This window comes from Sarcophilus harrisii, chromosome 4, assembly GCF_902635505.1.
Source record: "Sarcophilus harrisii chromosome 4, mSarHar1.11, whole genome shotgun sequence".
In the NCBI taxonomy this organism is placed as follows: Eukaryota; Metazoa; Chordata; class Mammalia; order Dasyuromorphia; family Dasyuridae; genus Sarcophilus; species Sarcophilus harrisii.
Genome location: NC_045429.1, coordinates 307,608,833 through 307,635,953, shown reverse-complemented (window position 1 = coordinate 307,635,953; position 27,121 = coordinate 307,608,833). Strand labels below are relative to the sequence as shown.

Sequence of the window (27,121 nt, the reverse complement as noted above, 5' to 3'; positions counted from 1 at the left end):
CTCAGGAGAATTGGGTTTGAGTCTCTGCACTTGACAAATCATTTAACCTTTAGCCTCCGTTTCCTCATTATAAAATGGATACCATAATATATGTAGTACTCGTCTCACAGAGTGATTGTGCATAATGTGCACAAAGTTACAAAAGCATACATGTTATTGTGTATTTATTACCGAACTATCCTGCTTTTGAGTGATCGATGTTCTTAATACTTCATTCCTTATGTTGTTAAGAAATTTGACAAAGTTAGGTCATCAATTCTAAAAGTATAGATTTGAGAAGGTCCTTTAGGGGTATCATTGGACCTGCCTCAGTGCTCAGGATTTTCATGATCTATATTTTTCTTTTTGATGTAAGTTAATTAATTTTCTTATGTTGCTCATTAGTATTATATTCAAGATAAAACTGTTCTTTTCATTAGTTTAATGGTTTTAATTTTTTAGTTTACTAAATGTCCAAGTAAGAGTGGATGAATCTTAGTTGATAGAATTAGCTGCCTTAGATTGTGAAGGGGATAAAATTCCTTAGCTTTTGTTACATTATCTGCCCTTTCTCTGACTATTATTCAGAATACCAGAAGCTTGAGTTATTTAGTGGTAGAAGAGCTTTGTTCATTAAATTTCAGTGGTCTCATAGAACCAGAGAGTAACTCCAAAAGCCGGAGTGAGAATTCTATGTTCTGTGTTTAATTCTATGTTCTCAGTTTAATTTCTTTGTCTCTTCACTGGGTGGCACAAATAGCTCACTCAAAATGTTTTGGAATCTTTTTTTTTATTTATTATTTTTTTTATTTTTGGTGTTTATTTTGCTTTTACTTTTTTGGGCACCTAAAACAGTAGTTAAAATTATAAGTGGAAAAAGGAAAGTAGAGGAAAGTGACCTTTTAGATAACATAATTGAAAGAGGAAATGTTGGTCACACATAGTTCAGCTCTTTTTTTTTTTTTTTTTTTTTTTAATTTAATAGCCTTTTTATTTACAGGATATATGCATGGGTAACTTTACAGCATTAACAATTGCCAAACCTCTTGTTCCAATTTTTCACCTCTTACCCCCCACCTCCTCCCCCAGATGGCAGGATGACCAGTAGATGTTAAGTACATTAAAATATAAATTAGATACACAATAAGTATACATGGCCAAAACGTTATTTTGCTGTACAAAAAGAATCAGACTCTGAAATATTGTACAATTAGCTTGTGAAGGAAATAAAAAATGCAGGTGAGCATAAATATAGGGATTGGGAATTCAATGTAATGGTTTTTAGTCATCTCCCAGAGTTCTTTCTCTGGGCGTAGCTGGTTCAGTTCATTACTGCTCCATTGGAAATGATTTGGTTGATCTCGTTGCTGAGGATGGCCAGGTCCATTAGAATTGATCCTCATATAGTATTGTTGTTGAAGTATATAATGATCTCCTGGTCCTGCTCATTAGTGATGTAGCTTCTTAAAAGAACACAATAATATAGTAGATAACAAAATTTCACATTTCTGTAACACTTTTTTGGTCTACAAGTATTTTTCTCATAGCAACCTAATGTGGGTAGATTATACAAGGAGTATTATTCCTTTTTTATACATTTGAGAAAACCAAGGCTCCAGAATGTTAAATGACTTGCCCATAAAGCCATCAAGGAAGGATTCAAACTCAAATCTTCTGCTCCCATTTTTTCCCCCTTTATACAGAACTTAATAAACACCTAATAAATTGAGTATTTCTACATAGAGTAGAACAGAAAAAGAGGATTATGAAATTGTGAATCTCTGTTACATACATTTTTTTCCTTTTACGTGCATAATAAATTCACCGTGACTTTTAAAGCTGTCCTGCTTATCTTTTATTTTTTTCTGGCTTTGTTTTCTCTTATATATTTTTTTAAAATGCTTTAGGTACCCTCATTTTCTTTCTTTTCTTCTTTTTGCAATTCTATACGTAGCTCTTTTGTCCCTTTGAAGGAGCTGGATTTTTTTAAACTAAAAAAAAAAATATTGGATCAACTACAGCAAGGCTTATTAGGTTTTTCTTTTGCTACCCTTTCTTCAGATCACAAACTTCAGCAAGACTTATAGAAAAGAATATGTTTTAAGAGTTCTTCTCTCTGCCAGCATAGTAACCTCTGTAAACTTCCTATTGCCCTAGGCATTCCAGGCTTTTGAGGACTTTTGATTCCAAATGATGAATTAAAGTAGAGCCTTAAAAGACTTTTATGAAGGAAAATGATAGTTAATTGGTTCAGGCTTTCTCTGAGTCTTAGCCCATATTTGGTTTCTGGGAAAGTTAAAAAATGAAAGGTTAGGGAAAAAATTTGGGAAGACTGTCAATTCCAGATAATTTCACAACACAAGTAAACCATCAAAACTTCAATTTCTTGATAGTCCACTTGACAGGGGAATTTATAGTTTATCTCATTGAACTTTGGAGTATCTCCATATGGATTAATTTTGCTTTATTTAACAGCCTTCAATTTTACAATTAACACTTTCCATTTTCCTCCCATTCTCAAAGGTCAGATTTTTTTTTTCTTTCCAATCTTCTATTGTTAATGATAAATTTGATGACCACTTTAGATTAAAACATTCAGATTAAAATGTTAACCAAGTGGTCTTCCCTCCTCTTCCCCTCCCCTTTTCTCACCTTATCTCCTTTTTCTCTTCTCCCCCATTAAGCTAGTAGAACTTAGTGTTCTTGTGTGCAGCTTAATCACTTATATATACATATATGTCACATTGCCTGACGTTTGAGTTGCCATTCATTTGAATGCAGACAACCATTTCCCCTTCTGAATTTATGTCTCCCAATTAATTTAACACATGACACTAAGACCAGTGTCAGCCAACAGAAGGTGAGTGGTCTTGGAAGTTGAATAAACACCCTTGTTCTTAGTAAACCTATTCCCTTCCATTTTTGTGATAGCAAGCAAAGCAAAAATATACAGTGATTTTGTAAGGACATGCAAAGAGAAAGGGTCTGAGCTATCACTGAAAGAGATAATTTTTGGCTTTGTATAGATGATGCCTTCCTCTAAATAGGTAGACAAGATCTCTTTCCATCTCCCAAAAGGTACATTTGTCCATGAGTTAAAATATTTTAAAAATAACATTCTTAATCATTTTTATTTCAAGAATTGAGCTTGTTTCCAGTATTAGCCTGTCTTTACTAGACCTCTCTCATACAGCTTTTATCCTTTTAGACAGGATGGTATAGTGAAAAAAGAATGAGAGAAAAGAGAGTGAAAAGAGTATAGAGCTAAGAATGGATGCAAGTTTAATCTTTTTTTAATCTTTTAACACTGCAACTTTTTGCAGATAATTTAATTCCTCTGAGCCTCCACTTACACAACATAGGAATAATATTTCTTTATAGGGTTGTAGTGGGATTCAGTGGGATAATATATGTAAATCACTATATTATAAATATAATCTATTATGTCCTGAACCTGATTTCAAGTTCAGCAGTTCTGTTTGTTTTGAGGAGGGTGACAAAAGAGTAATCCTAGCAGATTAGCTAGGACTATTTGCTATAGTTGATTCTTCCTAGCATGTGCTTTTTTTTTTTTTTTTCCTATAATCATCGAAGAGTTGGAGATTTCTGACATTTGTATTTTCTCTTTCCTGTATACATCCTCATGTCACAAGGAGTACATTAGGTAGAAGATTGAAAAGGTTGTTGGTTTGGCAGTTTACTTCTATTTTTTTATTTTATTTTATTTCCTCAATTCACAAGAAGGTGCCAGGGACTGTGAACTTGAAATATGCTTACAGTAATCTTTGAGTAATGTGTGCTTTGGAACATTTTTTTAAATAAAATATTTTAGAGTTTACCAAATTGTACATGGAACTAAATTCAATTATGAGGAATTATCTTTCCTCTTTGAAAAAGATGAAGTTCAACAACAATACTAGATGAGGACCAGTTCTGATGGATCAGGCCATCCTCAGCAACGAGATCAACCAAATCATTTCTAATGGAGCAGTAATGAACTGAACTAGCTATGCCCAGAAAAAGAACTCTGGGAGATGACTAAAAACCATTACATTGAATTCCCAATCTCTATATTTATGCACACCTGCATTTTTGATTTCCTTCACAAGCTAATTGTACAATAATTCAGAGTCTGATTCTTTTTGTACAGCAAAATAATGTTTTGGTCATGTATACTTATTGTGTATCTAAGTTATATTTTAATATATTTAACATCTACTGGTCATCCTGCCATTTAGGGGAGGGGGTGGGGGGGGTTAAGAGGTGAAAAATTGGAACAAGAGGTTTGGCAATTGTTAATGCTGTAAAGTTACCCATGTATATATCCTGTAAATAAAAGGCTATTAAATAAAAAAAAAGAAAAAGAAAAAGATGAAGTTATCAGGGAGTTATTATGTGTGTGTGTGTGTATGTATGTATATATATAGTCATAGTCGCTGTCAATGGGTTTGTTCTGAAAGTTGCTTTCTCTTCCAGGTGGCCCAGACAACCAAGTTCATTTTGAGGGTTACCAGGTATCTAATCAGTGCATGGCATTGGTCCGGGATGAGTGTTTGTTGCCCTGTCGAGATGCCCCTGAGTTGGGTTATGCCAAGGAATCCAGCAGTGAACAGTATGTGCCTGATGTGTTCTATAAGGTAAGGAGTATAAGGTTTATATCAGTAACTTAACATAGGCAGCTGTCTTCACTTTGAAGTCCTTATCTGTCGGTGATTAGCCATTTGTCTATCACAGTTAACATTAGAATTCTCCATGAACTAAGGTACTATAAAATAATCCGGGATTATGATCAGCCATACAATCTTATCTTTGTGTCTTTATAAAGAATCTTGAATGACTTATTTGGTTAATTTTTGGCAGTTATCCATAGTAGTTGTGTTTCTGTTTTTGGTTTTGTTTCTTCTTTTGACCAGTAAAAATGGTGTGGTTAACAATTAAGCCATTACAAAACCTCTTTAAGATTGCTTTAAATGGAAGAAGCCAGAAAATATCAAGGCATATATATGTTCATTGATGAAACATGATAGAATAGTTCAGGAATTGTGATCTTTACAGTTATGCTTCTCTTACTACTTGGTATTATAATAGATAATTAAAGGAAAGAATTTTTTAGAGGCCAAGAAATGCTTATTATAGATTTTTAAAAATGTAATATGAATCAGTTTTCCACTCTTAATGTGTCATTTTCATTGTTTTGTTCCGTTTGTGAAATTTGCCTTTGTCTTGATATTCCTATTCTTGAATTTGCCCTTGGATTTCTGTGATTTCTGGCAAAAAAGAAAGATTTTTTTATTATGTTGCTAAAAAAAATCAGATTACTCTTGCAGCTGGGAGTAACGCACATAAGAATCTTGTGTTCTTGTATTACTAATGATATTTACACATTTTCCTCCAGTTTTCTTCAGGGAGAATGATAGGATTTGAAAACTTGTTCAGTGGTGATAGAAGTCTATTTTTAGTGAAACTATTAGATTTTGTTTATATGCTATGAGTGGTTGGTTTTTTTTTTTTCTGTTGTGCTTCTAATTCCATCACTTGAACCCTGCAGTTGATCACAAGGAAATAGAGAGTTCATGATGTCTCAATCTTTTTCATGTCTGTAGTCCTTTGAAGTTCTTTGAAATCCCTTTGGTCTTATATTTTCAATAACTATCTCTTGATGAAACTTGAGGATGCTGTCTTTGTGATTGTAGTTCATTTATTTCCTGTATTTTTATCTTTCTCTTGTATATAATTTGAGAAATGAAGATTTTGATTAATTACTGATCCATTGTTTAAATTTGAGAGACATTTAACTTGTTTCAGACTTTAGTCATAGTATATAATCTGGTATGCTAGTTCTTATAGTCCTTACTTCATGAGTCAAATAAACCTACATTCTAGACATTGGTGTCTATATCAGCTTTTACTTTTAAGCAGGGGCTGTTAATCTGAAGTCTGAACTTTTAAAAAAAATTCTATTCTGATAACTTCACTTAAATACAATTAATTGGTTTCTTATGCATTTTGTTTTTTACATTTAAAAATTACTTTGCTTTTATTGTTTTACTTTATTATTTATTAATAATATTATAATACATAATAGTATGTCATATAATATATAATAGTCTATATATTATATTATATTATATTATTATAATAATTAATAATATTATTATTTAATCTTCACTGGATTACCACAGAGGTCCATTAACAATTTTTTAAAAAAATTAAGAACTCTATTTTAGAGCAAACTGATAAACAAGACACTAACAGCATTCTGTGGAATTTTTCAAGCTCTGATGGATTATAATTTGTACGTTGGGTGAGGAAACATATTTCATAACAAGTCCCTGTTGGTTGCATTTTTTTTTTTTTTTGTTTCATTGCATTTTTAAATAATCACCATGAAAATTTCTTGAAGATTTGATTACCCTTTGATATTTCTGAAATTCATTATGTTGAGTTTAAAATATTTTCTAGTTTAGGAATTTAATGGATAAGTTAATGCTGTTGAACTTTAGGAATGCTGCTAGTTTTGTTTTTGAGGAATAAGAAGGGCTCTTATGAGTTAATATAATGAAGAGGAATATGGGTGAAGGATGTCTGAGTTTTCCCAGAGTCATGGTCACTCAGGCTTGCTGAGGCATCATTGAGCTTTAGTCAGAGTCAAACCTATGATCTTCTGTGGCACAGATCCTCTTGCTGAATTGTAATTGATGTGAACTGCAACAGATCTGTCCATTCTGATAGGGAGTCTAAAAAGTTCTATGAGTTCCTTCCTATTTTTTTGTATAATATCTTTGTCAAGAAAAAAATATTTTGTGCTTTCTGGAACACAATTTGTTGGGAAGATTTATTTTTGTTCACAATTAGAAATAGTTGTCTAGAAATGAATTGTTGTTTTGTCCTGTTTTTAAATTGGAGGGGAGGGGGGAGGGAGTTATGTTGTCTGTGTGCTAATGGAATAAGAGTTTAAGGCTCTGCCATGTTCCTCTCATTTAAAAAATATATATATAGCTAAGGCTTACAGTGTGACTCCACTGTGGCTGACTCATTCCCATGGCCTCTAGCTCTTAAGTCTGAGGAGAGGAGAGAAAAAAATGACTTCCATATCAGTTGTGCAGGAAAATACTCATTAAGCCTTTTTGTCTGTCATATGCTCTGAGAAAAGTTTTTTTGTCATTGCTGCTTTTGTGCTGCTATCTTATTAGCCTTGATAGAGCAGACTTTTCCTGCCTTTTGATAGGAGAGTATTTGTACATCAGAAAACTCATTAAAGTAGCATCCAGTTTGAGGGGCTAGCTTTCACGTTTGGGAACCTTCCAAAAGAATGTTGCCCAACCTGTAAAACGTATTCATGTGGTTAAGTGGTTTTGACCCATTTTTTGAGCCTGATAGATGAAGATCTTGACAGCGACTTAACCAACTATTCACTTAAATTTGGGATCCAGTTAATTCATTTTAATCAAGCTTTCCAGTCAGTAGCCTGAAAAACCAAGGGCAAATGTAGGGTTGTTTTCTTTGGAGGATTTTTTTGGTTCTTTTAACAAAAGATGAATTTTGAGAACTAATTTGAAAGTATATTTTTTTATATTATTTAGTATAAAGATGTTAGTATCAGTTTTTAGAGTGTTGATACACATTCCTTTGGTTTTGTTTTTCTCTTGAATTCTAGATTTTAAGCACCCTTTTACTATTTCCATATAATATATGCTATTTCCTTGATAACTTTCTCTGTTAGGGGCAAGATGACATTTGATAATAGTCATATCAAATACTCTACTGGATTTGGATGTCTAAAAGTTACCTGAGGATTGATTTGAGGAATGAGAGGAGAGAAAAGTAAAACATGAAATTTATAAATCCTTGGAATTATGTTAGACTATATTAATACTTTTGTAGCCTTTTCTTGTGTTAACTTTAAAAAAAAAATTTTACTTTCAGTATCAGCAGTAAGTAAAGATGCCATTCTTATAGTAAGATGCCATTTTATTGCTGCTTTCATGTCCAGAGAACTCACTACAAGATGTTAATTAATGTAGGGGGACCACTTCATCTGGGCACTTACCTCTCATTCAAGTCCACTATGGGTCTTGCCAGATCTCCCCCCACCCCCACTCCCACTTTGAAGACTTGTTTCTTACCCATTCCCTCAGAAACTGAATCTGATGGACATCAACATGTTGGCTTTTAACTTCCTTCTCCCTGAGCATTCTTATACCAACTGCCTGAATCCTGACTAATCTGGACAGTTATAAGATGAGCAAGTGAAGAAGGAAAACCATTTCCTCCTTTTGACATAATGTGAATCACAACCTTCCTGCTCCCCATCTAACTATAAATTCTTGCCTGCATTCCCTATTTGGGGGTTCTCATTACTACATCAGTGAGTACATCGTGAGCTCTTGATGTTTTCATATTGATATCCTGAGACCAGACATGTTATAAGTTCTGGCTCAGTCAGCAGGATTTTGATGTGTTAGAGAATAGTCTATTTAAATCTGTCTCTTTAAATAAATAATCGGGGGGGGGGGGGGCGGGGGGGGGGGGGGGGGGGAGGAAGGTATTCCTTCCAGAAAAGACATTTACACATTCCAGAAATTCTATTTATTTTTTTGTATTTGTGAACTTTATATTGAGTATCAGCCTCCAAAAGCATTACCTGTTAAATTACAATTGGCATTTCAAACCCTAGAAAGTTTAGTTTTGTCTATTTTGGTTTTATAGTAGTTTTACATCTTTTTAATTCCTACAATAAGCAGTCTATAGACCTGGACTGTATCATAGACATGAAATGCACATCTCCTATTTCAAGTTCTTAATCAGGTTACATATCCAACTATTTCATTTAGTTGTTCCAAGAAAACTCGGCTAAATGTGTCTTTGATACAGGTTCTTTTGAGTGTCTATGCCCCAGATTCCAAACTTTTAGATGTGAGTTGTGAATAATTTACATGCAGTTTTTGCTTGCCCTTTCAAATTTATACTGCTCTAGTATGAGGACCCTGGAGAAAATATCGAATATAGGCTACATTCTTTCTAGGATGAATAGTTAATATTTCATTTTCCTGGGAATAGGATTATTTTATCTATTATCTATTTCCCAGTGTCTGGCACATAGTAGGTACTTAACAAGTGCTTGTGATTGATTCATTAAGAATGTTTTTCTTTTTTAAAAATTCAGCCAATTTGCTTGTATGTAAGCTTTTGATATCAGATGACTTTTTTGATTAGCTTGGAATGATACATTGATTTTACATGATAGACCTTTGCCTCCTCAACTTTCAGAACCAGACAGCCAAGAATTCTACAGAATTGTGCCTCATTAAGGGTCCCAGGAAATGTGAAGAATATTTATCATTTGTTGGAGACTTGGCCTGAATGAATATAAATGGAAAATCATTTAATTGCTTGTTTACTATGTACCTGCACTGAAAAAGAATATACACAGACTCTACTGTATATGACCTTATGTTTTTTCTCTTGCCTACAGGGTTTGGCAAATATATTGAAAGCATATGTTGAAACTCTTCAGTCAGTGTTGGATACAGTTTGTCACCTGGAAGCACTTGAGATGTTTTTATAACCTCACCTAATGTAGGATCTGGTTTAAATTATAGAAAAGAAAGCAACTCTGAGGCATCTTATGTATCAGTTCAATCACACTTATTATCAAAATGCCTTTGTGATAACAGAACACCTTATCAGCCCCTATTTATAAAGTTAAAAGGATCTATTCCTAATACTCCTATAACAAATGAAGCCATGTGGAATATGCTATTTAAGATTCTCCTGTTCAGAAGGATGAACGAACCTCTTATTTTATACAGATTTCAGTGAAGGGAAGAGTGTCTCCACAACATATGGGAAGTAGTTTACTGTCATTGCTAAACATTAACATTGCTTAGCATCATAGCACTTAGCCCTTGTAACATTGTTCACCACTCCTGCTGTATTATAGTGTATGCTAGCTATTTTCTCCCCAGATGCTTTCTTCTCAAAAATAATTCTCATACAAGCTTGGTTTACAGGAATAGAAAATTAAAACTCAGGCAGCATCAGAATAGAGCTTCACAAGCATCAGTAGGAATTTGTAATTATTGTCTTGCTAATCTGCACTTATCTTCTCTTCACTGTCCAAACCAGAACTTTAAAGTAAAAAGAGTTTTAAAATTTTTGTGATGTGTGATTGAGTAATTGAATTTAGGGAGACTGTCAGGGAGAACAACTAACTTCTTGGTACCTCATAAAGGAGCCTGAATTACAGTTCTGTTTTCTGGGTGTTGGTGATTTTACTGGTTATGTTTAATTGCATTGGCTTCCTAGCCTCTGACTTGCTTAGTAAAATCTCCTGGCATAATAAGCTTGGAACCATAGTATGTATTTATTTGTAATTTTAGTTCACCATATTCAGGGTCGGGAAAGGATAGTGAGGAAGATCCTATGGATGAACATCATTTGTAATCTGTAATTTTAGGGTATTGAATTGGGCCATTAGGAACCTTTAATAGTTCACAGCAAGGAGGGGACTTATGCTTAGAGTTGAATACTTTGCTCAATGCTAGGCACATTAAAAGAGTCCAGTAAATATTTAATGACTTGCTTAGCAATGCATTTCACAACATGTTTACTCAAGCTGTGCAAATTTTTGAGCAAATATTTTTCACCACAGAGGATCCTGTTTGTAACTTAAATTCTTCATAGAAAACTTCAGAATTAGTTCAATCCAATAGGGAGATTCTGACAGATTGAGTTAAGATGATTTCTATCTCATGAAAAATGTCCTTTGTTTAAACTGTCTTGCTCTGAACAAGTAGAGCCCTAGCTTTCAAACTAGAAACATGAAAGGACAAGGATCTTGTTCTTTGCACTTTAGCAAAGACTAACCCAAAGCTTTCAGCAGATGGGGTTTTTCCTGTGATGCTTTGTGTGTTCTACTTCATTTCTTGATTTTCTGTGCTGGGAAATCCCAGAGTAAGCTGCTGGTGTCACTAGATTTCCATCCTTGACAGTGCTTTGGAAAGTAAACTGGTGTCTTATCTCATTCTCCTTTTCTAAAACAAGATGGTGCTGTCTAGTCTGTGGAATTTCCTGCTTTCTTGTCCCAATAAAAGTTGCTTTTGGTTCTCTCCATTCTTCCCCTCCACTAGTATTGCTGGGCATTTTTCCTTGACTCCTGCCATCTGGTGCCTTTGCTTCTAAGTAGAACGGAGAGCAGGGCAGCTTAGCAATGAGGATCTTTGATTTCTGACTCTTCCTTGTATCTTCCTACAAGTGGAAATAAAATTGCCAACACTTTGTTGGTTGCCAAACTTAGAGTTAAGACATCTCCCTCCTATTGTACTCCGTCTGACATTTGCTAAGGCCCATAAAATGTAATTGCCTTTTTAAATGGTACATGGGGTTAAGGATTGGCTGGAAAAAGCATTGAATCGAAAGAAGAGGGAGAGAGAAAAGTTACTTGTTTTTCCCCAGGGAAGAAGGGGATTCAAGTACCCTTATTTTTGGGGAGCAGGAAACAGGGTTCACTTAGGAAGTTAAATTGTGTGGGAATCACTTGCTATACACAGAAGAGGGGCATTTAACTTGAAAATCCCTAGAGGGGAAGAAAGATTAAAGTGAACAGGTGCTGGAAAAATGTTTCTGCATATTAGAACTTAATTAGATTTGAAGATGATTTCCAGATGGGCTAATTATGTGTGTTGCAGGTTATTTCTTGTAGGGGCAAAGCATATTTTTGGAAATGGTGATTTAGTTTGATTGGATTTGATTCCTGCCTACCATATCACATCGATCTAAAAATTGAATCTTTGGGGGCCTTAAGATCCTACTCAAAAGATCCCATGTCTTGGACTACTCCCTTCAAAGCTAATAGAACCTAAATAAGCTAATGCTTCCTTCCCCCTCAGTCACCCTGATTGCCACCTGTCATGTGAAAGGATAAATGATGCTTATCCAGATTGGTTGGAAAGTCGTTTTATCTGTGAAGAGAATAATACTGAAGAAGTAACACGTTTACAGAAACAAGAAGAAGCCCTATATATATAAAAAAATTTTATAGCAGCTCTCTTCTCAGGGCAAAGAATTGGAAATTGAGGGTATGCTCATCAATTGGGGAATGGCTGAATAAATTATGATATGTGATTATGATGGAATATTATTGTTCTGTGGGAAATGATGAGCAGGATACTCTCAGCAAACCCTGGAAAATCCTCCATGAAGTCAAGCAAAGTGAAATATACTGTGTACTAGTAATAGCAAAACTGTGGAATGATCAGCTGTGAATGATATTGCTATTCTCAGCAAAACAATGATCCAAGACTTCTCTAAAGCACTTATGATGAAAAATGCTGACCATACCAGAGAACTGATTGTCAGAATACAGATTGAAGCAAAATCTTTTTTTTTCTTTTTTTTTTTTTAACTTTATTTTTCTTGATAGCTTTTTGGTGGGGGGTTGATCTGTTTTCTTTTACATGATATTTATGGAAATGTTTTTCATAACTTCATATGTACCTTCTTAATGGGTAAAATAGGGGGTGGTTGAGAAGGCAAGAAAATATGATGTCCATTATACATAAGAAATTAGTTAAAACATTTCCACATTAGTCATTTTGAGGATTTAAAATGCAAGAAAAATAAATGAATAAATAAGCTTTGATCTGTATTCAGAGTTCTTTTTCTGGAGCATTTTTTCATGAGTCTTTTAAAATTGTAATAAATTGATTATGTTAATCAAAGTAGCTAAGTCAAAGCCAATTATAATTTTGATGTTATTTTGTGTAATGTTCTCATGTTTTTGTTTACTCTGCATCAGTTCATGTAAATCTTCTCCAATTTGTCTGAACTTATCCCCATCAAATTTCTTACAGAATAATCTTATTCTATCATAATCACATCCCATAATTTGTTCCGCTTTTTACCAGTTGATGAACATCCCCTCAATTTTCCAATTCTGTGCTATCACAGAAAGGACTGTAAAATTTTTTGTATGTGTCCTTTTTCCTTTTTCTTTGATCTTTTTGTGGGCTACCAACTTAATAGTGATATTTTTGAGTCAAAAGGTATGAGCAGTTTTGTAGTCTTATGGGTATTGTTCCAAATTATTCCACATAATGGTTGGGTGGTAGATCATTTGAATGGAAATTTAGGAGTCTAAACTCTTACTGATGTGGTGGTTATTGTTATTATGGAAAGCAAATGAATTTAATGTCCAAAGTCTGCCAGATAGAATGGTCTAGATAAGTTTGAGTAGGGAAAATATACTTTCAGCTGGAGGTTGAGCTACACCTTAGAAAAAGAGAAGGATTCTTTAAAATATTGAGTTGGGGAAGAAGTACTCTACCTACAGAGATGGAGGGGATGGGATAAATCAATCTCTGTAAATGCATGGAATTAGAATATCAGATTAGAGAACAACTCAGATAAGTTAGAATGTAGATATGAATGTACAAAAAGGCCTCTTGCCAGAATATTTAATTTAAAATGAGAGAGTCCAAATTGGGGCTGATGGATTTCTCATTCAAATAACGGAATTGTTTTGGCTTACACGTAACTCTTGATGATTGCCTCCCTGAACATTTTCCAGGAAGGATGCTAATATGCTGGATGATGATTTTCAGCCACACTGCATACCTCAGTGGAATCTACTTGCAACTACTTCAGAGTCTGAAAATCTTAATAACATAAACTTTGATATAGGGCCCTATAATTAGAAATTATGGATATATAATTTATATGACTCAATGAATGATTTCTATAATAAGTGATGATTTAGATAGAAAAATTATCCCCACACACACATGCAGAATCTTTAATGAAAAGTGTCGGTTCTTATGAATTTATTTCTTGAGCCATGTTTGAATTCAGAATGTTTGACATAAATCAGATCTAATTGTCATATTTTGATTAATGAACATATGCTGGCCATTTTTCCCCATAATTAAACTTTATGTTCGAAGCATCTGACAAAGCAAAACAAGTTTAGACTTTGACAGATTGTCAGAGAATTTTTTTTTCCCCAATCTCTGTACTTTTTGCATATGTGTATATTCATTTGTATATGTATTTATTACCACTCACATCAAGATTTTTAAATGAAAGTATTCAGGGATGGGCATGGGATTATTAGGTAATAACAATTAAATGTTGCTTATAGGGGACAAATCAACCTTGAGTAGAAGAGTGGAGTATCACTAATTTACCTGCTTTTTTGCTTAGGCAGCTCACAGGGTCTCTCTTACCACACTGAAGCTTCACCATTTCGGAGGGGAGCAGGAAAATATTTGAATTCATACTCCCAATAGTAATAGTGTCTTGCTATTAGCCAGTAGAACCTCTCTCCCATGTTATAGTTGTATTAAAATGTTCCAAGAAATGATGGAAGATGGATCAGTTATGAAAATATGCAGATTTTACTCTTTTCATGAGCTTAAGAAAAAATGAAAATGATTCCAAGGATGACTATGAAGGAGAAATTTCCTGTCCTTCAGTGTTCCTGTATCAATAGAGTGGCTTAACCCTGGCTTCTTTTTCTTTTAGGACATAGATAAGTTTGGTAATGAGATCACCCAGCTGGCCCGCCCCCTTCCAGTGGAGTATCTGATCATAGATGTAAGTGTTTCCTTTATATTTAGTCTTTTGGGTTAGTGTTGGAAGCTGTAATATACCACAGAGAACAATTTAAATTACATATCATATGGATCTGGAGCTCTGAGCATGCCTGGAAAAGTTCCTACTGGGGGGAAAAAAGATTCAATTAAAAAGACAAAATTCCAGGATTTTGTTTTATTTCCTTAAAAATAACTGAAGAATCCTTTGCTCTTGCCCAGTTAGCAGAATATTTAAGTCACTGATCTTAAACTTTGTGAGGGTGGATATGAGAAAGCCAAATAAAGCAAGTTGAAGTTGTCACTCTTAAGAAGTAATGTTTGGCTACTCTTGTCAAGATATTGAATTTCTTACCAGTGTGCCTATTTTAAAAGGTCTTTAATATTGATGTGTTGTGCCTTTTCTTCAAAGAAGTCAAATCTGGTCTCAAGCCCATGATTTCACAATCTTTACTTGTAGGAAAACAGTCCATTCCCTCTCTGGTTTTCCAGAAACCCAGGAAATAATTGATCTTTTTGGTTTCCCCCCCAAAAAATTAGTTCTGTTAAATTTTTCTTGTCCTTGTTCATCCTGGCTCTAATCTTCCAGTGTCCTTTAGATATACCCCTTCTTTGCCCTGCCCCCCTCAAGAACTCCTTTTTCATAACTAATAGCTTCCCTTTATCTTCTCTCATACAGTCTTGATTTACTGATCCTGGGGACAAGGTTGGAATACTGTTGCCCCCCCCATAGTCACTTTTAAACTTTCTATCTGCCACCATCATTCAAGAAATCTGTCTTTCTTTTGAGGTCCTTTCTATTGCCATAGCGAGATGCTGGTAGCAATTATCTAGTCCCCAAAATCATTATCTCTCCTTTCTTAAGGAATTCAATATATGGCTCAGTTTTCTACCCCAATCTAGGGTCCTTATGTTAGGAGCATATGTTGATGTTGATGTCTTTAACCTCTCACTTTTTCAATCTCATCAATTCCCAGACCTATTCTGTCATTCCATTTTAACTACATTTCCTATCACTCATAAGCTTTCAGTTGACATGATCAAGAACATTTAAAGTCTTTTTTTTCTACTCACAATCTCCTATTTCATCACTACCTATCATTTACTATACTCTTATTTTTACATTTACTAAATCTTTATCTCTTGCATGACCTCTTATCTCTCCCTTATTATTTTCCCAAGTGATCACCCTTGATCTGACTTCATTCTTCTCCTCCCTTTGGTGCCACATGCTTTTTTAGGTACTAAGGATATAAACACAAAGAATGAAGCAATTATTACTCAAGCAATTTATCTTCAGGGGAAACCACAATTACATATATGAAGATATATAAGATAAATATCAAGAGAATAAATACATGGTAGTTAAGCACAAGATAGTTATGGTGGGAGGATGCGTTCAGTTGGGAATCAGGTAAAGCTTCATGAGGGAGAAAAAGTTGGGGAAGAAGTGGATTTCAGATTTGTTAAGATATAGAGGCACAGATATGGGAGATAGTGTCAGGTGTGAGGGATAGAGAGAAGACTAGATCACAGAAAAGGCAATCATGTCCATTGATATGGAAAGCTAGGTTAAAGTTCCTCTAGGTTGTGAGTAGCTTTAAAAGGTAAATAGAGGATTCTGTGTTTGATCTTACCAGTAAAGGCCTATTGAAGTTTATTTTTATTTTATTTTTTTTTATTTTTAGTTTTTTTTTTCCCCTGGGGCAATTGGGGTTAAGTGACTCACCTAGGGTCATACAGCTAGGACGTGGTAAATGTCTGAGACCAAATTTGAACTCAGGTCCTCCTGACTTCAGGACTGGTGCTCTGTCTACTGCATCACCTAAAATTTTTTAATAATAGCTTTTTATTTTCAAAATACATGCAAAGATAGTCTTCAGCATTCACCCTTACAAAAACTTGTGTTCCAGATTTTTCTCCCTCCCTTCCCCTTCTCCCCCGCCCCCAAGATAGCAAGTAATCCAATATAGGTTAAACATGTTCAATTCATCTAAACATATTTCCACATTTTTCATCCTGAACAAGATAAATCAGATCAAAAAGGAGGGGGGGGAAATGAAAGTACTATGTTGTGATCCACATTCTTGGATGGAGATGGTTCTTTCCATCACAAGTCTATTGGAATTGGTCTGAATCACCTCACTGTTGAAAGCCAAATCTGTCACAGTTGATCATTGCATGTTGCCATGTACATTGATCCTTTGGTTCTGCTCACTTCACTTAGCCTCAGTTCATGTAAGTCTCTCCAGGACTTTCTGAAATCATCCTGCTGATCATTCTTACAGAACAATACTATCCATAACATTCATATACCATAGCTTATTTAGCCATTCTCCAATTGAGGGGCATCCACTGAAGTTTTTTGAAAGAATGACAATGATTAGATCTATGCTTCTGGAAAAAAACTTTGACAGCTTTTTGGAAGATTGACTGGAATAGGGAAGAGACTTGAGGCAAGAACACTAATTGGAAACTGATGGCATTTATCTAATATAGGGGAATTAAGAGCTGAAAGTAAAGTAGTGGCTGTGTGAATTTCTGGTACTAGAGCTATTGTTGAGGTAGAAATGGCAAGATTTGCCAACTGAGAAATACATGTAGGATAATTAAAAATGAAGAGTTGATACTGCTGAGGTCATGAACCTGAGTCAACTTAACCTCAACATGTCCAAAACAGAATTCATTATTTTCCCTTTTTCTATCAAAGGTTATCATTCTTTTAGTCATCCAGAATAGCAACATCACTGTCTTCTTTGCCTTTTTTTTTTTTTTTTTTTTTTCCTTCATACTTCACCCACTGTCTTTTCCTTCTGTCTTTGGACCATGACCCTTCCTTTCTCCCCTTAGTGTATTCTACCTAGAACCTCCATTTTGAGGAAGAGCCCAGGACCACCATCTTATTCTCTGTACTTTACCTACCATGCCTTGAGGGTGCACCTCCTCGCCTCCTCTTCAGCTTTTAAGCTCTCCCATTTATGAGTCTTCTACCTTTGAATAAGCTTTAATGAGCTCCTTGAAGGCTGGGAAGGACTGTCTTTTCCTTTTATTTGTTTTTCCCAGTATTTAGCACAGAGTGGAGCATGTGAGGAGCACTTCCTCCTTCTGTCTCATATATCTAAATGGTTTCCAGGTGTCTACTCTGCTTCTAGAACATCTCATATCTGTCCTCTTTTTTTTTTTTTTTTTTTTTTTTTTTTTTTTTTTTTTTTTTCTTTCACAGTCATCACCCTAGTTCAATCCTTCATCATTTTGCCTTTTACCTGGATGATGGTAGTAGTCATCTGTTTGATCCTTTTTCTTCAGGTCTCTCCCCATTCTATCCATCCTTCATATGGCTTCTAGAGTCAGAGCAGGACAAAGGGGAGCACATAGTAAAGAGGACAAATGTATTGGAGGACAATAAAAAAGTACCATCAACCTTGTCTGAAGTGATTAGGTTATCATGCCAAAGACTTTCATCCTTTTGCTTGTTTCTTGCATTTCTGTTGTGCCAGGGACCGTATTTAGACTCAGAGTGGGCATGTGATTAAGGCAGAAGAATATCATTGCAATTAGAATAGTGGATCCCTGTGAGTAGAGCCTATTGACAGTCCATTCCAGTTGACAACTCCAGAGAACATATTTATTACCTTGTCTGTAAAAACATCTGTTTTTTTATACTACCTAGGGTGTAATTTAGTTGAAAACAGATTGATGCAACATATAGTTAATGTAAGTTGGGATGATTTGAAACCAAATTTATGAAATGTCTTTCCCTCTCCTTTTAAAAATGAAGTTAAATGTCTTGCTGCAGTAGAGTAATTGTTGATTTTTGCATTTTGTGTTCAGTTACAAAGTATGAATCTCGTTCCATTCTCTGTACCTAAGATCTCTTGAGTCAGTATTTGAATCACTGGAATATGTTAGGTAGAAGCAGATATATAGCAAAAGACTAACAAATGCAGCCCATAGAAAGCAAGTGGTAGATAGCTCAATCAAAAACATTTAGTATGTTATTTTGAGAAAGAATTTCTTAAAAATGGCTCACTTATGTCTTAATATTCCCAAATAATCCATTGTGTATTCTAAAGTTGTATACAAATTTGAATCACAGTGGTTTGAGAGCTTCCTAAATTTTTAGAACTAGGTCAGAACTAGGTCGGTCCTCTGACAGAAATTAGAGTCCACTACCATCCATCAAGAGTTTTGTCTAAAAGAAGCCACCACCTCATAGAATCAATTAGTCATATCTCAGATGGTATGGTCTCCTCTTGTAAATCTCTAGTGTAGGATGGTGATGGTGAATGGTGGTGCATTTGTTCCAAGTTCACTTAGCAGTAAATGTCTTGGAAACTACTTTTTTCATTTTTTCCTATCCCTTTCCAAATTTAAGATTTACAATAGGATAATACATTCCCAAACTTTGATCTCTGTAACCATACTTGGCCATTGCAACATTGATCTCAAACCTAAAAGGGTTTGTGAAAACCTTACTCTGCTCTGACTATAGATTATTTTGATGGTTCAGCCCATCTTCCTTTGGTAACTGGCACAGTCACACTAGAATCCCAGGCCAGCTAACCATGAAACAGTTCACTGCCTTTACTTCTGTAGAAAGCTAAGCAGAACAACATTTTCTAGGCTTTGAAATAGTCCCAGAGGATCCAGAATGGCTGCCTTAAATCTGAGATAGGTGTAATCTGCTATTGCTGTAAGTGTCATATTGCAGCAGAAAAGCTGTGTCAACCAAAAGGTGGTTAATAGCTCACACTTGGGTGCTTTCATGGGGAGGGCATCTGCCACTAGGAATAAAAAAAACCTATTTGTATTGATTCCTGTACGTTTACCACTGTCCCTGTCACATGTATTGATTATATTTTAGATTTAAAATGTTCTTTGTCATCACTTAAACCTTTCTGAGCCAAATGAAAGGATTGAGAGTCGGCTTTTGGCATCAGCTCTCGCATCCAGGCTTTTTCTTCATTGAAAGAGAGCAAAAAACTATTCCTTATGCTATTCACTTGCTTTTGTTTTTCTTTCCTTTTTGCAAAGTACAAAGGATGCATGGGAACTGTTCTGGGCACTAAAAACTATTACCCATTGCCATTAATGGTTCTAGCAATCTGGCTTAAAGTGATTACATTTCCTAAAATTGTCAGATCAGGTATGCATGTGCTCCCAAAACCAGTCACATGAATTTGAGTCTCTCAGTACCCCCCAGAGATAACTTCTTGTCATTCTTCTCACATAGTTTCCATTAGCACTGATGAGAGTTGAAAATCATTCATTAATGTATAGATGATAACAGGGGAAAAAAACTATATTAAGAAAAGATCTGTAAAGTGGAAACTGCCCACTAACTCTGTCCAAACAAAGGCTAAACTGCCACTTAAAAAAAAAAAAAAAAGGTAATGATAGGGACCAGAAAATCCTGTTCAAGTTTTAAGATTTTAGTATAATTTTTTTGTTCCCAGAGTCCCATACTTTCTTAGTCTTCATTTGGGAATGACTCCCATAGAAATTGAATTTTTTTATTTCATTGTAAGAATTGATACAACCATCTTATAAAACTTAGACCTCTGACATGAGTAAATATTGGCAACCATATCCCTGTTATATAACCTGGTTTACTCTGCTTTCATGTTTGTTTATTCACTTAGATCACAACGACTTTCCCCAAGGATCCAGTTTATACTTTTTCTATTTCACAAAGTCCATTCCCTATTGAGAACCGAGATGTCCTAGGCGAGACACAGGTAAGCTCCTCATCCTCAGAAATATATTTTTTAAAATCTGAAGATTGACCTTGTGTCAGTGGTATTTTTCCAGAAAGTGCCAAGTACTTGATCTGTCTCTCTTATTCATGCCTTTCAAAGAATTTAACCAGACTTTTGACTGAGACAGTTTTAATCTTAATTGCTACAAGGCCTGTGGCTTCAAGTGACAGATTATTAGCCAGGCCCATCTCTTCTAAATCCCTAGAAACCTTTGGGACTGAAGAGAAAGAATCCTCTGCAATTGACTCTCTACTTTTTCCAAAACTCAGTGATTATGTTAGGTACATTAGTAATAGCTCCATTTTATTAACTGAGATGAACTAAAGAAGTATAAACTGCTGCTGTTTTTCTCTGCAGATGCCCCATGTCCCGAGATCCATTTTATATATATTCTTCATAGACATCTTATAGTATAAAGAGGTCCATATTTCTTTAGAGCTTAAATAGCTAATATTTCCATAACCATATTTCTCCAAAAATTTGTGTATTATTTCTCTTTTATAGTGAGGGAAAACCAAGACTTAGAGAGCTCAAGTGACTTTCCATGAGTCACACAGCTAATAAATGTTGAATATAGAACGAAACCCGAACCTGTCATTTCACTATACCACACAAGGTCTTTTCCAGTGAAATTTATTCTTCCTTGTTTTGTCAGAGTGGGGAATGGCAGCAATGACTGATACATTCAGGCACAAATCACTATTCCTTTTTTTTAAAAAAAACTTTTCATTGAAACTTTCTGTTTGGTGTTACTCTTCTTTTGTATGTTTTGAATCTTGGGGATGGATACCCTAGATCAGGGGTTCTCAAACTTTTTAAATAGTGGGCCAATTCACTGTCCCTCAGACTGTTTACTATAGTAAAAACAAAAACTTTGTTTTGTGGGCCTTTAAATAAAGAAACTTCATAGCCCTGGGTGAGGGGGATAAACATCCTCAGCTGCTGCATCTGGCTGCCGGCCGTAGTTTGAGGACCCCTGCCCTAGATCTTTGCTAACTCACATCACTCAAGTTAGACTAACCAAAATAAAGGGCAGATCTGCTAGTGTGAACATATTTTTAAAAAAATCACCTAGCAGCAGCTAACTTGTGAATAAAGATCTTACAAAACAAGTATGTTCATAATAAGGTTTCCTTCTGAAATGGTTGCTTTTATAGTGTTCCAAAATGCTTCATACACTTTTTTCTGCAAAGACATCTCCAAGAAATTTAGAGTGTGGGAAAAATTCTTACAGATATGGTCTTCTACCCAAAATCTGTATCTCCTACCACCCCCATGTGCATGTTTCCCCATGGTCCAGGATAAGAAGATTCATTTGGACTAAAAAAGCCAAACACTATCTTTTTATCCCTAAGTGGAACTTGAAGCTGTGTATCATTCTCCCCACCCCCTACTCCCATGGGTGACAATTAAATTAAGCTCCTTTTCCCAGCTACTTGAAGGTGTCTTCTATATCTGGATCTGCTTAACACTTGCTTAGTCTCTTAACTAGCTCACTAATTAAGTGTATTATCCCTAAGGTTCTCTTTCCAGATGAATATCAAACTTTTGAAACTATTCTTTCACTTTGGGTCCCATGTTTTTAATCTCAGTTTTAGAAAAACAAAACCTAAAGCCAAACCTTGTGCCAGTATTGTATTTGTTTAAATAATCTAAGTGGAAAAATTACTACTTTCCATAATAATTATTCTGGAGATGGAGAACTGAAATGGAATAGTAAATTTTGCTTTTTTCTCTCTTCCTGATCACTGCAGGATTTTCATAGTTTGGCTACATACCTGTCTCAGAACACCTCCTCTATTTTCCTAGACATCATCTCAGATTTCCATCTGCTCCTCTTTCTGGTCACCAATGAAGTCATGCCTCTTCAGGTAAGTAATCCAAGGAGAAAATTGTTGGCTAGAAACCCAAGCACATGGAGTCCAAAATTATCTTATGGGAGTGATATTTTGGTTGGAAAAGTGTTGCCATTCTCTCCTACTTCCCTTAACTATTCTCCATAGTAGAAACTAGAAAGTAGCTCCGATTTCCTGAAAGGGAATTTGATTCTAAAATCAGTTTCCTAGTGTTTCTGCTTCAAGCTTTGAGAAAATAGAGAGTAACTTTTTGCAAAAAGAATATATTTGTATAATGATTGAAAGATAAATTTTCTGATTTTGGAATCTTCATTGGGAAGTTGAGTATTTTATGCAGAGTCAATTCTACTCTGTCCTAAGGCAGAAAACATTAGAAAAACCAGAAGTAAAAATTCCTGTCATAGTTCAAAATTACAGCCCCAATTCTTTTCTCTCATATCTCTCTCCCCCAGAATAAACTTCAGTGTTAATATCTTGGCAGAGAGAGTTTGGCTGATTACCAGTTATGGAGTTAACATCTGCACAGTTGGCGTTTTCTGATTTTAAAGACACAGAGGGGGAGAAAAAAGCATGTGTTTTACACAAACTGGGAGTTAGAGACTGTCAGCATGTGCAGAACAGTTAGGCTGACAGTGGACAGCTGGAGATCAGGACTAATCAGAAATGTTGTTGGTATCCTTTAGCTTTAGCTTTCCATTTTTGAGAAAATACCAAGGAGGAAACTAAACAGTATGTTTGGAATTCACTTAAAGCATTGACTAATATATAGCTCCTATAGTATATAGGATAGATTCTTCTAAAACAGAGGTAATGTAGGTTGCCTTTCTGTCTTTGCACCATGCATGGTAGAAAGATTGTGGTATATGTTTGGTTGGTTCTTTGCAGCTCCCATTTTATCAGCAGCCTCATTTGTCTTCCTTTAAAGATTAGTTGGCAGATAGGTGGCACAGTGGATAGAGTTCTGATCCTGGAGTCAGGAATATCTGAGTTCATATCAGCCTCAGCTATTTAATATGTGATCCTGAGCAAGGCACTTAATACCAATTGCCTCCAAAAAAATATTAAAAATCTGGCTCATATACCACTTTCAGCTTGCTTTTTTTCTCCTCAGTTATGTCCCAGTATTTAGACCTTTCAGTTTCCAAATTAAATCATTTGAATTGATAAGGTAGTATGAAGAACTTTATAAGTTTGCATTTTTTACATCAAAAACCCTAATAGTAATATTCACCTTTCCTCAGTTTCCCTATCTGAAAAAAATACTTTGCGGATAAATAGGATATGATGGAGTAGCCTTTATCTGTATGTTCTTTGTTAACAGTCTCCTTAAGACTTCACCTCTTAATTTTGTAACTTTTAAAATACTTTGTTACCATTGAGGGCCTTAGGCTTGAAGTATGTTTCAAAAGATATAATCTCCAAGATAAAGAGAAGCTGAGTTGGGGGTGAGGGGAGGGGCGGGGGGAGGAGGAAAAAAGCTAAAATTTTATCACTCAGTCAGCTCATATATGTATGTCTAACTTTTTGCCTGTCCTAAGAATATGAGCCCCCAGGATAAAGGACCCTCTCCTTTATATTCTGTCATCCTAAACAAACTGTCAATATGTAAAAGACAGACACAGCATCCCTCACTTAGCGGTTGTTTAGGAAGGATTTAGGAACTTGATTTAGCATATGCAGTTATAGCCCAAAGGATGTGATTTTTTTGAACTTCATGGTCTGGTAACTATAGGATTTCTTTTAATTCCCTTAGAAGTTTGTCCTTTCAACAAGAGTCATAGTAATCTACTACCTATATTTTTGTCTAAACTTTACAAAGCAGGTTTAAACTTACTCATTTTGGGTCCTTTCAGGACAGCATTAGCTTATTGTTGGAAGCTGTGAGGACTAGGAATGAGGAACTAGCACAAACCTGGAAGAAATCTGAACAGTGGGCCACCATCGAACAGCTCTGCAGTAAGTAATTACACTCTGATCCCACAGCCCCAGCATCTCCTGCCTTTCTCACCACTCTCATCCCCCTCAACTCTGGGATTTGCTATGCCCCCTAGATAAAGAGAAAAAACAAAACCTTGCATTCTCTCAACACTATCACTTTGTATTTTATTAACTCAAAAAGTTTATTTCTTCTTCCTAGGATTCAAACCTTGGTGGAGTTTGGGAGTATTTGTGATAGAGCAGGTCCAGACTTAAAATGTCTGTCATGATTTATTTTTAGACTTCTTGGAAAAAGCTTACCAAACAGAAACTTGGTATTTGGCTGAAAGCCACATTTGGGCATTTCTGGCAGAGGAGAATGGGCAGACCTTTCTCTACACCTACCTTTCTTCAAAGTGTCCTTGGCTGATGATAGTATTATATTTATCATGATCCAAGGTCTAAATTAGGTCTTAGAAATATTGTGACATCTTCAGCTCCTAATAAATGTTCACCACCACATACACAAGCACTTTGTCAGTTTACATTGGTTACAAAAATGATCCCAGTTTGAAATCAAAGTTCCATCCCAATTTTAAAACTTCAGTTCCCTAGGACCTTTGTAGCTTTTTCTCTGAAACTTTTGTCATAGTTGCGGTTGGTTTTTTAAAACTTAGGCTTTATCTTCAAGTCAATTAGATATATATTCACCAGAAAATGAGGGAATCTCATTGGAAAGAAATGTTTTAACCTGAGAAACTTAATAGCCAAAGGTTCTCTCATATTAAATATGAGAGATTACAGGGAGGGAGCGTATATGTGGTGGTTAAATGAGGTGAGGAGAGAATTTGTTTGCATAATAAAACTCTTGATTATAAAATTAGTCATATATTTTGTGTTGGGTTATTCTGAAAATCGACAGAAAATGAGTTATTCCCTCTGGTATCTAGAGCAAAATACCTTGGCAGTTTCATGCACTATTCCAAAACTGAGCAGGTGATGTAATCTTTTATGTACAGGAGCTTCAGCATGTTCTTCAGACTGATATAAAGACAATTCTACCAGCTATCACATAGCACTTAGTGTTAATACTGCACTACCAGTTTACTTTTGCCACAGTATTACTTTTATGTCCTTTACCTAACGTGCATGGAAATATCTATCAGAAGCTAGAAAAATTCTAGATTTTATTATTAAAGTAAAAATTAGTGAATGTCTAGAAGAGGAATTAGCAGTCACAAAGATCCCACATGGGTTTATCAAGAACAGGTTGTACTACATTGATTATATTTCCCTTTTTGACAGGATTATTAGACTGATAGATCAGAGAAATTCCATAGATTACCTAGATTTTTTAAAGCATTTGACAAAAGTCTCATATTTGCTATTTGTGAAAAAGATCCATGCCAAACAGTAGTGTTAATTGGGTGCATTTTCAACTGGCTAGACTTAAAACTTAAAGTAGTCATTAATAAATTTGATGCCAGTTTTAAGAGGGAAGTCTAGTGGATCTTCCTCAAATTTAAAATGAGGAAGAGTGTCTAAATATTAGTTCATCTAAAAAAAAACTTCAAGCCTTAATGGAGAGTGTACTAATTGAGTTAGCAGTACAATATAGCAATCAGGAAAACTTAAGTTATCTTAGGTACTGTCAGAAGATGCAGACTGTAGATACAGTGTCTAGACAGGGAAAATGGAAGTCTTATTGTCCTTTGCCCTCATTAGACTCCATGTACAGAATAGTTTTCAGTTCTGAATGCCACAGTTTAAGAACATCATAAGCGACTGAGTGTCCAGAGTAGAATTTACAGAATCACAAACCTACCTCTGAAAGGGACCCACCTGAGAGACTATCTAATCTAACCTCATTTCATAGATGAGAAAATGGTTCAGGGATCTTAAAGTAAACGACCTATGGTCACACAAAGAAAGTATCAGAGGTGGGATTTGAACCCTAGTCCTCTAATTCCAGAATGTCTCTGGCAAAGAAATCCAGTCTCTTGCCATGTGAAGGTCAGTCAGAGGAATTAGGGATGAGAAGAGATAATGAAGGGAATGTCAGGATAGCTGTTTTCAAATAGTCAAGAAACTGGTATAAGAAAGAAAGACTACATTTATTCTGTTTGGCCTCAGATGACAGGATTAGAAGCAATTGATAGTAATTCTGAAGAGACAAAGTTGACTTGCTATAAAGAAAAACTCAACAATTAGAGCTGCTAGGATACAGCATCTATCTCATGTGATTGTGAATTTTCCCTCAATTGAAAAATTTAAGCAAACAGGCTAAATGACCACTTATTAGGTGTTTTGTAAGGGGTCTAGATTTGAGTCAGATTGGATGACTTGTGACATCTGAACTAGCATTCATTAGAGTCCATTGCAGCACCCTGCCAACTTTGGGGAAAGTGTGAACAAAAAATTTTTATCAAGAAGTAAGAATAGATATGAAAGTGTGTCAATCAGAGCAATTTCTGGGAGCTTAAAGTCCCTATTCCTACCTCTTTGCTCTATAGATGTGGGACTCTATCAAAAAAAAAGGAAAACCTAAGTCTGGCATGTTTTTAGTTGGCAGATGGTCTGTTTTCCCTTTCCAACTGACATCATTGGACAGCTATATTTTAAAATTTTCATGTTCTTTAACATACTCTCTCTTTTTTTTTTTTTTTTTTTTTTTTTTTTTTTTTTTTTTTTTTGTTTTGTTTGAAGTATGGCTGTCTACTTTTTAAAAATTTATTAATATCTTTTGTGTTTACATAACCTTCATTTCTAAATATAGCCACCCTTGATACCCAGAGAACCATCTCTTAGAAAGGAGAGAAGAGGAGAAAAACAATCAGCACAACTAATCAGTATTAGTTGAGACTGCAGTTATATTTATTGTACCAGACCCATGATTTCATCCTTTTCTGTTCTCCTCCTGTCCCCTTGAAAGGGAAGGAGGGACATATATTTTCTTTTTTTCTTTTTTCTAAATAATAATAGCTTTTTATTTTTCAAAATGCATGCAAAAATAGTTTTC

General features: G+C 35.1%; 1 protein-coding gene across 2 annotated transcripts in view; it reads left to right on the top strand.

Annotated features, from left to right (window-relative positions):
* The window catches only part of NPLOC4 (NPL4 homolog, ubiquitin recognition factor), a 61,054-nt gene that overhangs the window by 28,198 nt on the left and 5,735 nt on the right, over positions 1–27,121 (top strand). For both annotated transcript variants that reach the window (XM_031965630.1, XM_031965631.1), the window contains exons 12-16: positions 4,456–4,616; positions 14,503–14,574; positions 20,213–20,308; positions 22,084–22,200; positions 24,039–24,141. In XM_031965630.1, coding sequence (XP_031821490.1) covers positions 4,456–4,616; positions 14,503–14,574; positions 20,213–20,308; positions 22,084–22,200; positions 24,039–24,141 — 549 coding nt within the window. The remainder of the gene's footprint in view (positions 1–4,455; positions 4,617–14,502; positions 14,575–20,212; positions 20,309–22,083; positions 22,201–24,038; positions 24,142–27,121) is intronic.